Source organism: Acanthisitta chloris, unplaced genomic scaffold (genome assembly GCF_000695815.1).
Source record: "Acanthisitta chloris isolate BGI_N310 unplaced genomic scaffold, ASM69581v1 scaffold2344, whole genome shotgun sequence".
Classification (NCBI taxonomy): Eukaryota; Metazoa; Chordata; class Aves; order Passeriformes; family Acanthisittidae; genus Acanthisitta; species Acanthisitta chloris.
The window spans coordinates 1,360-11,252 of NW_008670845.1; the positions used below are offsets into that span (position 1 = coordinate 1,360).

Here is a 9,893-nt window from a genome sequence, read left to right on the forward strand (position 1 = left end):
CGGATGACATGAATGACAACCAGGATGCAAAGCATCTGTGCACTCCCCTTGGCACTGCTATGGTTGTCCCTTCAGGGTAGGAGGGAGGCACTGGAGGAGCTGTGCCTCAGGCCCTGGAGTGTGGGCCTGATGGAGAAAGGGTTAAAGTTCTGCTCCTCCCAATTACAGAAAAAGTTTCAGGTTTGGTATTTGCTTCTGTGCTATCAAACAAGCATCTTCTGCTCTGCGGAGCAAGGAGTAACTGACTAGGGTGAGCAAAGTCTGCCGAAGAAGAGGATGGTTTGTGATTTGTTGTGTCTGATGAAGAAGAGAAAAGGGTGATCAGCTTTAAAAGTCATTGTTAGTTCTTTTGATCTCATGATCATGACACGTGTGGCAGCTACTGCCTCAGTACCTTCTTCATTAACCTCCACAAAAGCTTTGTGAATAACTTTCGAGATGGAAAGATCCTTCTTCACTGACATGCCTGTGAAATCAGCCAGAACTGGGTCAAAAGCATTTCGTATCCCCATGCTGCTCAGAGGGGATTTAAGGTCATAATTCTCTTCCAGCTTCAACTTGGGCAGATACAGATCCACTTCAGCTTTTATCATATTGTCTGCTTCGGTCCATTCAGCCAATTTCTCGTAGGTCAGCTCTCTTTCGACCTGCAGTGAGTTGAAGAATAGTTAGAATGCAAAGGACAGAGACAAGACATGCTTGTCTTGATGCTCATCAAGAACATGTGAAACAAACCCAGCTACCAGCAACGAGTACAGCTGGAACGTGCACCATATTCACAGGGCATGATCCTGAAAAATGTCAAGTGATTTATACTCCTCTTTATTTTCTTAAAGGTGGTGAGATACAGGCCTGAACTCTCAGAGTAGTTTATTTTTTCTCTGGTGTGAAGAATATTACTTTTTTTTTGCAACCTGTTACTTACAATGATAATAATAGTTGCTTGCTGTGTGTGTATATGGATAATTTTTCTCTTAGTAGTGATAAATAAATGGAATGCATGGGGACTGAGGTACAAATATGACTATGTTTGCCCTGATCTGTTTAGAATCTGAAACTGATCCTGGCATGGTTGAGTGACTGTTGATTCCTTCTGGGTCAGGGTAGTCAGCACTTAGTTTGAGAAACCTCTCCACAAACTATCATGTGCAAATGCAGACTTCAAATGACATAAAAATTAATTAATACATCTCTCAGGAGAAGATAACCCTAGGGCAGGGTGATTTAGATGTGATCCATGCTTTCCTTATGCTATTCTGGCAACAGGAGAGAGGACACAAAAGAGTGAAAGGCAGTTGTGTGGATACAGGTTTTAAATGTACTATGTTTACTACGTTGTCAGATGCTCTGAGTCCTAAGCTGAGAAATCATGGTGTTACAGTTTCTGAAGCAAAGTATGCACATGTCAGAGCTATTCTGCTGTGATTTTGAAACTTGTGCTTCCTCACTCACACATTCATCTGCTCCTGTTACTTTCTTATAGTGTATGTCATGTAACAGTAGGTCAGCTTTACCAGCTCCAGACCAGTAGTGTTGTCATTGATGTCATCTGGTAGGAGAACGAACATGCTGAGTTCATTTTCCACATACGGCAGTTCAATGATTTTGAATTTCATGGCTGGTTCATGGAATATAAAAAATTTATCTTTCAGAAACATCATCTGTACTCGTTTAGTCTTGGTCTGTGAAAAAAATGTAGACAAAAAATTACTTTATACATTAAAAGGATGATGAAATTTACTTGCTTCATTGAACGTAAAGAAAAAAATTTTAACGCAAGTACAAGCCTCAGCAGCATTTGGATACCAAGTAGCCTTTCCTTTGGACTGTATCACACCCTCTTCAGTCTTTGGAATTTTTATTAAAAAACGTCAGCATAGACACATACGCTAACTACCTGCTAACTGAATCCCATGTAATATATTTCTCAATGTAAAATAATGGCATAAGCAAATAACTGCGGTTATATGTTTCATGTTTCCTCACAAAGGTTACATTATTTGGAGTGAGGACCTTGACTGGGTGAAAAATGTTGACATTGTTCTGCTGTTTATTTTATCCTTCTAGGTCATACTGATTGTCTCACTTTGCCTCTGCTGGCTTTTCCTCTTCCCCAAACCATGTAGGACCGAATTACCAAATGGAATTGGATTACCCAATAGTATTCTGAACCCTTATGCTGTGTTATGTTCACAGTGCTTTTATTAAGTGCAAAAGTTTATCTGTTTGCAGATATTGGGTACCCTGTGAATTAATCCCTTTCTTGGCACTGATGTATTGGGTTTACATGGTAAGGTTTTGGCAGCAAGAAGGCTGCAGGGGTGACTTCTGTGAGGAGACATCAGAGGCTGCCTATGGGTCAGGCAGAGCCAGTTCCATCTGGCTCCAAGACAGACCTGTCCAAATCCGAGCCGGCCAGTGACACTGGTAGCACCTTTGTGTTAACATATTTAAGGAAGGGTAAAACCTGCTGCACAAAAGCAGCTGGGAGAACCAAGTAAGAAAACATGAGAGAAACAACTGCAGAGAACCAAGGTCATCAAGGAAGGAGGAGGAGAAAGTGCACCAGGTGCTGGAGCAGAGATTACCCTGCAGCCTGTGGTAAAGACCATGGTGGTGCAAATATTCACCCTGCAACCCATGGTGACCCCATGCTGGAGCAGGCTCCTGGCAGGACGTCTGACCATGCGGAGAGGATCCCACTCAGGAGCAGGTTTTCTGGCAGCACCTGTGACCCTGTGGTGGACCCATGCTGGAGCAGCCCATTCCTAAGGGACTTCACCCCACGGAAAAGAACCACACTGGAGCAGTTCTTGAAAAACTGCAGACAGTGGAAAGGACCTACATCGGATGTGAAAGACTGTATCCCATGGGTGGGACCCCACACTTGAGCAGGGGAAAAATACGAGGAGGTAGGAGGTCACAGACAACATGTGATGAGCTGAATGGAACCCCTATGCCCGGTTCCCCTCCACTACTTTGGGGCACAGTAGAGGAGTCAGGAGCGAAGCTGAGCCTGGAAGGGGGGGGTGGGGGTGGAGGGTAGGCACTTTATTTCTCAGTAACCTACTCTGATTAATTGCCAATGAATTAAATTAATTTTTCTAAGTTGAGTCCATTTTGCCCATGCCAGTAATTGGTAAATGATCTCCCTGTCCCTATCCTGACCCATGAGCTTTTCATCCTATTTTTCTCCCCTTGTTCTGCTGGGAAGGGGGAGTTACAGAGCATCTCAGTGGGCACTTTGTGGCCAGCCAAGGTCATCCACCACAACCATCTGCAATGATGGATCATAAAACTGCACATGTAGCGTAGTAGGTTTTGGGTACACAGTGACATCATCGACATAATCGCTTCACGTCGCCTGACATACAAAAGATATTTGCACTCTTAATCTATGCCAAATGAACTGCTTGCTTCCACTGACACAGTGGTTTGCTTGCTTTTGACACAGTCCATAAATATGCATGCAGTCAGCTACTGTGAATTGTCAGCACGTGATCGTTTAAATACTGTTAGTTCAATAATGTGCTATCAGCAGATACTGAATAGATCATTCTCACACACTCAGCTAAAATGACAAACCCCCATGAAAATTCCCTCTGAGGGTTTGCACATCACCCAGGGTGTGTGAGGAAAGAACAGCTGGGTCAGTTCCCTTGAACTCTGGGTATAGTCCCTAAAGCAGGAGAGAGCCATAGGTGTGTAAGCATTTCTTTCAAAAGGAACTTGGTCCCATTTGAAAATAGGACCATGGTACTTAGAAAAACATTTTCCTGTCCTTAATCAACTTGCTTAACTTAATTTCTTTTTAGCTTTACTTTAACTGTTCTCAAGTGTTTTGATACCAAGGAGCTGTTAATTGAGATTCCTGTTCTCATGGATATGGATAAATAAGAAAATGCTGACTTACTTTCACAGTTGCCATTCTCATTGAGTTTATACTATGTGCCCAGCTATAAGTAGTGTTGCATTGGCATATGAATTAAAAGTGAAATATTTACTCTTCAGTAACAGACATATTGACATAGACTATAGGCGCATAGACAAGGAATTTACCTTGCTTAGTCTGAAGGGCATCTCAGAAGTATTTTTCTCCAGAAATTTCTTTTCCCACTTTCCTTTGAAATAAATGGCATTTACTAAGACCAGCACAGTGCCAGAATGGAGAGATCCTGCAGGCAGCAGACTCTGTATTTTCCCTTCAAAATCAGACAAACAGGATGGTTATTCCAGTGTGGTTGTGTAACTTTCTAATTTTAATTGTGCCTTCTCTGTGCCTACCTCTCTTGCAAAGATGTTTGCATTTGGGAGATTTTTTTAGTCTACATTTGTATGGTGTACATATGGTAAAAATGGCTTTTGAAGTATCTCTATATCATTTTGCCCAGAGAAGTTGTGGATGCCCAATCCCCAGAAGTGTTTGAGGCCAGGTTAGATGGGGCTTTGAGCAGCCTGGTCTAGTGGAAGATGTCCCTGCCCACAGCAGAGGGATTGGAACCAGATGATCTTTAAGGTCCCTTCCAACCTAAGGCATTCTATGATTCTATAATTTTATTTTTTTAAATATATTCATGGGAGTTCTGGTAGTAAATGGCATTGGAAAGTGGTTAAAGTGGAATAGCTTGGGTGTTCTGTGAAACTGGTTGCAAGCAGCTGAAGAATGCAGAAATGAAACCATTGCTAATCATTGTGGAGCCCCTCAGTATCTACCTGTTTATCCTTCTGAATGTCAGTAATTCAGAAGAGGCTACAGCATAAAGAATCAAGGGAAGGACCTTATAAAGAGCAGCAGTTAGGTTTGGAGAGAGTCATTCTTCAATATATTTAACCATACTTTGCTCATCACCTTCTTCCCCTTCCATCTTTTATGGATCCTTGGCGGCAAAAGCAATAGATATGGAAATACAAAGTATTTGAAAGTGAGACAAGAAAAAAGCCATAACGGTGATACTTACTCTCAGTTTGATTTTCAACCCACAAGTTGATCTGTGCTCTGGCTTGTTCTGCAGCTGTCTTAAAGTTTACAGCTTGTGGCTTTGCATTGTAATAGCGTGTAATGAGCTGTAAGAATTTCTGAAAAATAGGATTAGAAAATGTATGCTTATTTAGTTATATTTGAGTAATAAAAATGTTATAAATAATCACTTCAACAGATCATACAATCTGCTAATATATAATTTAAAAAAATAAAATTTGCTTCAAATGAGATAACCCTTATAATAAAGTCTAATATATTCTATACTAAATATTAAGCAAGGACCTATCAAGCTTCAGTCTCAGGGAAACTAAGTCTTCAGACTTTTGTGTTTGAAATTGAAGGTGCAAATTTGAAATATCCACAAAACATTCTTCACATTTTTTTAATATCTCAAAATGACCTTTTTATATAATTTAAATACTTTTTTCCTTGCTTTACAATGTAGTATTCAGTATAAGAGGGAAGAATAGTCTCATATAAAGCTGAAAATAGGCTTTTAGTTTGCCTCAGAGGCAAGGAACCTGCCAAAAGTTTGTGAGGGCTCAGGTATAAAGGAGATGTTCTGGCAGAATAAAGTCATGGCAGAAAAGCAGGATTAACGTTTGCATTGCTGTCTGCTCTGAAACAGTTCATGGAGATTCCCAGCAGGAAATTCCCTGGATTCTCTGTAAAGCACATGTACATGAGATTATGGAGAAAATTAGCAATACACATTCAGAAGGACAAATTGCAAATTACTCAGGCATCCAAGATCAAAGAACAGTAATCTTATTTAAAACCACCTTCCAAGAAACTGGAAGAGGATTAATACAATGTCAGTTTTAAAAGATTTCAAAGATAGAGGTAATTACAAACTTACAAGTTGGTATGGAGCAAATGAATAGAATAGGTGTAGTAGGCGTACTGCTTAGTACTGATTAATGTGACTTATTGGAAGAGTGCCAACAGCATTTTGTAATAGGAGATCCTAAATCACAGATCTGTTGGAGCTTTCTGAAGGTGCCAGGAAGCATATAGGTAATCAGACTGAGCCATTACAGTCTTTTTGGATTACCAAATGGCATTTCCTAGGAGTTCTTACCAATGGCTGAGCGTCTGTGGGACTACAGAGATACATCTTGTTTATTTAAAAGACTGAAAACCAAGAGTAGGAGGAATTAATGTTCACAGTGAAAGGTTTTTACTATTGGAATACCACAGGGATATGTGTAGGAGTCTGTACTAAAGCATTTTATTCTATAAAGCCGAAGTCTAAATGTTTACATTAAACATATTTTTAAGTGATCCAGTGAAGTGTAAGGTATAGAAAGTGATTATTCTTGTTTAGGAACCAGGTAGTGAAGCTATAATGGACAGCTACATGAAAAAACATCTGCCTAAGGCCAGGAAGGCAAATTAAAGTTTAAGAGTTCCAAAGAAAGGAGCAGGCAATAAAAGTGTCTCCTAGTATGGCACTGTATAATGCTATGGTGTGCCCACTGTCTGAGTTCTCAATGCAGCTCTGGTCTCCTCAGCCTCAGAAATGCTAGAGTATAAAAGATACAGAGATGGGGGATGAAGGTGACCAGAGATGGTGGAGAAGCATTCTTTAAGAGAGAAATAAACCAATAGCAATGCCAACAGATAACAAGCTCAAAAGGCACAGGTGCTTCCTACAGTGTATAGTTCAGCTTTGGAAATCCTGGTGCTGAGGGTTGAAGTAGATTCAAAAGACAAGTCTGCAAACTCCTGAAAGAACAGCTTATCAAGGTCTATTAAGCAGACATGTCCTCTGGTTCAGGAAGTCCCTGAGCTGCAGGTGACCACAGCAGATTCTGGAGAAGTATCACTACACAGCATGCCTTGTTCTCATGCATTTTCTTAACTGTTGCCCACTGTTGGAGACAGATGGACCTCTGTCCAAGGCTAGCCCTGTTCTTATGTTCTCACTAAAACCACAGTGCTATCATTTGGAATTTTTTTATAATGTCCATTGATTATGCTTCTTAAAGTCAGCATATTCTCTAGTAAAGATGTCCAACTCACAGGCAGTAATGCATAGGTCTTTTCCCCATACAGTCGGTTTGCACTCTTCAGCAAGTAGGTGCTTCTGCCTTTGTTGATGGCAGACAGGAACTTTTTGAAGCCAGAGTGGATGTTTTCAGCTTGCTTGTGCTCAGGATCCTTGGAAAGAGACACCAGTTAGTATGGAACCTTTCTTTTCCTGTTGCACCTCCTATGTTTATTTTAATTGTTCAAGTTGTTTTAATTTAAAAGGAGTTTCAGTGAATTAAACTCTTTTTTTAATATGCTGCATGTTTGCAACACCGTGTATAACTGGATAAATTGTTTTCTGCCTGTAGGGAGATGATATGTTTCCGCAGAGCTGTGTAGGCCTTTGGGGGCATCTGTTGATGGTGCTCCCAGGAATTCAAATCTCATTTTTGTCATGGTCAGGCCTAATTTTCAGTTTCACAAGGACCCATCAATGCAGCCTGGCAGCTTTTGAGGAGGTGTTCTGTTTTCACAGATACTAATATCAGGGCATGGACCTAACCAACTATACAAATTTTCCCCGTTTCACGTATTTTTTGCTGTTGTTGTTTGGATTTTGGACGGAGCTTGTCCTGGATGTCAGTGTCCATGGTTTTAGGGAGCATGAGCTTACTTGCCAGCTGTCGCCAGCTATTGCTTTGCTAATGGAGGAAAAAGCTGCTGTCTGTCAGCTGCTCCTCACCAGCTGCCTGGGTGCAGTCACCTTCTCCATATTGTATACCATGCCCTGCACATGAGACACCAAGAGTCTCTGCCATTGACTCATGGTGACTTGTCATAAGGTTGGTCAGGTGGCATTCCTTGCTCTGATCCTTTCTCACTCGTGCTGAGATGTTAGCTGCTAAGAAGGACACCTAGGAAAGAATTTGGTAGCCTGAGGACACAGGGTAGCAGAAGCTGGGTTTTGAAATGGGATGGAAACAGAATGAAGAGGTAATAGAGGAAAATATCTGAAGGACAAGATTAGACAGACTTTACTAAAACTTATGAAGTAAGTGAGTTGCAAAATTGAATGTGAATGTAATGACTCATCTTGAAGAATCATCCCACACCATCTAGAGAAAGAATGATAAAGCCCTCTTCCCCCTCTTATTTCCGTTTTTTCTAATTTAATTTCTTTGAACTGTCTTTTAGTTTCTACACTGAAAAAAAGCATGGCTTGTTTGAGTTTACAAGCTTTTTTGCATTACCTTAAAAGAGAATTTTGTCTACCTGCTGTGTCAGTGCATGAGAAAGCTAGAAGGGACTTTATTGGGTAGGGCTGGAATCAGGTGTGAATACAGTAGCTGTTTTTCACTATAGAAAACAAAAAACCAACCTGAAGCTGATAAGAGATAGAATTGTCCAAAGCATATTAGGACAATTGATTTCTTGATATTACCACAGCCCAGCCAATCAAAATGCTGTTAGTGTGTCAGTTCTGCTTTTGAAGGACTGAGTTTTTCAGTAACATTACCTATTCACGCTTTTGAAGGACTGAGTTCATGAGTTTTTCAGTAACATTACCTATTCATTCACATTTTCTCTTTCTATATATAGTTCTTACTGAAGCAAAACAGTAGATAGTAGAATGAAGACAAGCAGATGTTAGAAGGCTAAAGCAGTAGTTGTGTTGGACTATCCCATTTTTCTCTCTGAGTCTTTTGTTGTAATAAATACCATTTTTCTTTTCTTTGGTCTCCCTGGAGAAGGCCTTGTCTCAGATGAACCTTCTTCTCCTGCAGTCTGGTTAAAATGAAGAACCTGTGATGATGATAAATGTTCATAAAGACAGCTTGTTTGTTGGAGATACCCAAGGGTTATAAGTATGTTAGTTTTCTATGGTAATTCACCAGCCATGCCTAATAGTAGTTAGCATATTAAAGTTATTGAGGACAAGATAGTACTCTCAATTAAGTCTATAACAGTACCGTTACTATATAGATTTTTGACAAGCTGACTGCCTAATAATGGATCAATATTGTGGCTCATACATGATTTTATTTAGATAAATGGTTAGTTCATGCTTAGCGGCATGGAATCTATTTTCAGGTCATGACCAAACAAAACAAAAGCATGGTGCACTTTGGAGTCTTACTACCATGACACAAATGTAAAATTGTGCATTTAATGTGGGAGGATTGCAGTTTTTATGGACTAACTATATCACAAAGATATTTGTGTCGCTCCTGTGCAGCCAAACACATGCTCAGGAGAGCTTGCTAGCTTCTGTATTCAGTATGAAAAAGCACACACTGCTGCCAGAACCAGCTGAGGTCTAGAAGCAGTGACATTATCTCCAGATTTTCTTTATCTAGCATCTTAGCTGCATATTCGTTTTTTTCAATAAAGTTGTTTCTTCATTACTATTTGAGCACTATATCAGGTGAATTATTCTGTTCAGAGGGCAATTAAAATGGAATGTAGAGTTCCAAGCGAGACCAACAGTAGTCGCTAGTGTCAATAACTTCTTCCTGGCAGACCACTTGCGATGCTCTAGGAACTGTCAATGTAATGTAGGAGTAGTGAAGAACAGGGAGATCTTGGAAATAAGGTGCAACAATAGTGATCTGTGGTGCTGACAGTGTGAGTGGGACTATTTCCTGTACTAACATTATGGCAGGTCACTGTTCTCCCATGTTATTTCTTTCTGTTCCCCATAGGTAGAACAATAATGCACTTTATGTTAGAACCACCTATAAGGTGATACACTTCTAATTTCAGAGCTTACCTCAGCCATCTGGGCTGCAGTGTCACCTCTTGCACCCAGATGGACCATGGCAAGAGCAGTTGCAATACTCCAAGAAGAAAAGAAAATATTTTGACCTTTGGAAGTTTCCTTCAGCTTTTTGTAAAGGTCCAGAGTGAAGTTGTTGGTGGACACTGTGAGAGACTCCAT

At 40.4% G+C, this 9,893-nt stretch overlaps 1 protein-coding gene across 1 annotated transcript; it reads right to left on the minus strand.

The window, feature by feature from the left end:
* Positions 1–245: 245 nt before the first annotated feature.
* SERPINB10 (serpin peptidase inhibitor, clade B (ovalbumin), member 10) lies at positions 246–9,893 on the minus strand. The gene is made up of 7 exons (XM_009073826.1): positions 9,726–9,893; positions 8,675–8,758; positions 7,007–7,144; positions 4,959–5,076; positions 4,060–4,202; positions 1,515–1,682; positions 246–647 (listed from the first exon to the last, which is right to left on the minus strand). The coding sequence occupies exons 1-7, from the start codon at positions 9,891–9,893 to the stop codon at positions 246–248; spliced, it is 1,221 nt and encodes a 406-aa protein (XP_009072074.1).

Coding starts and splice junctions, on each gene's coding strand:
- SERPINB10 (XM_009073826.1), bottom strand. CDS start 9,893: ATGGAGTCTCTCACAGTGTCCACCAACAACTTCACTCTGGACCTTTAC. Junction 5,077..7,006: donor AGACCTATGCATTACTGCCT/GTGAGTTGGACA, acceptor CCTATTTTTCAG/AAATTCTTACAGCTCATTAC. Junction 4,203..4,958: donor GGTTGAAAATCAAACTGAGA/GTAAGTATCACC, acceptor CTGATTTTGAAG/GGAAAATACAGAGTCTGCTG.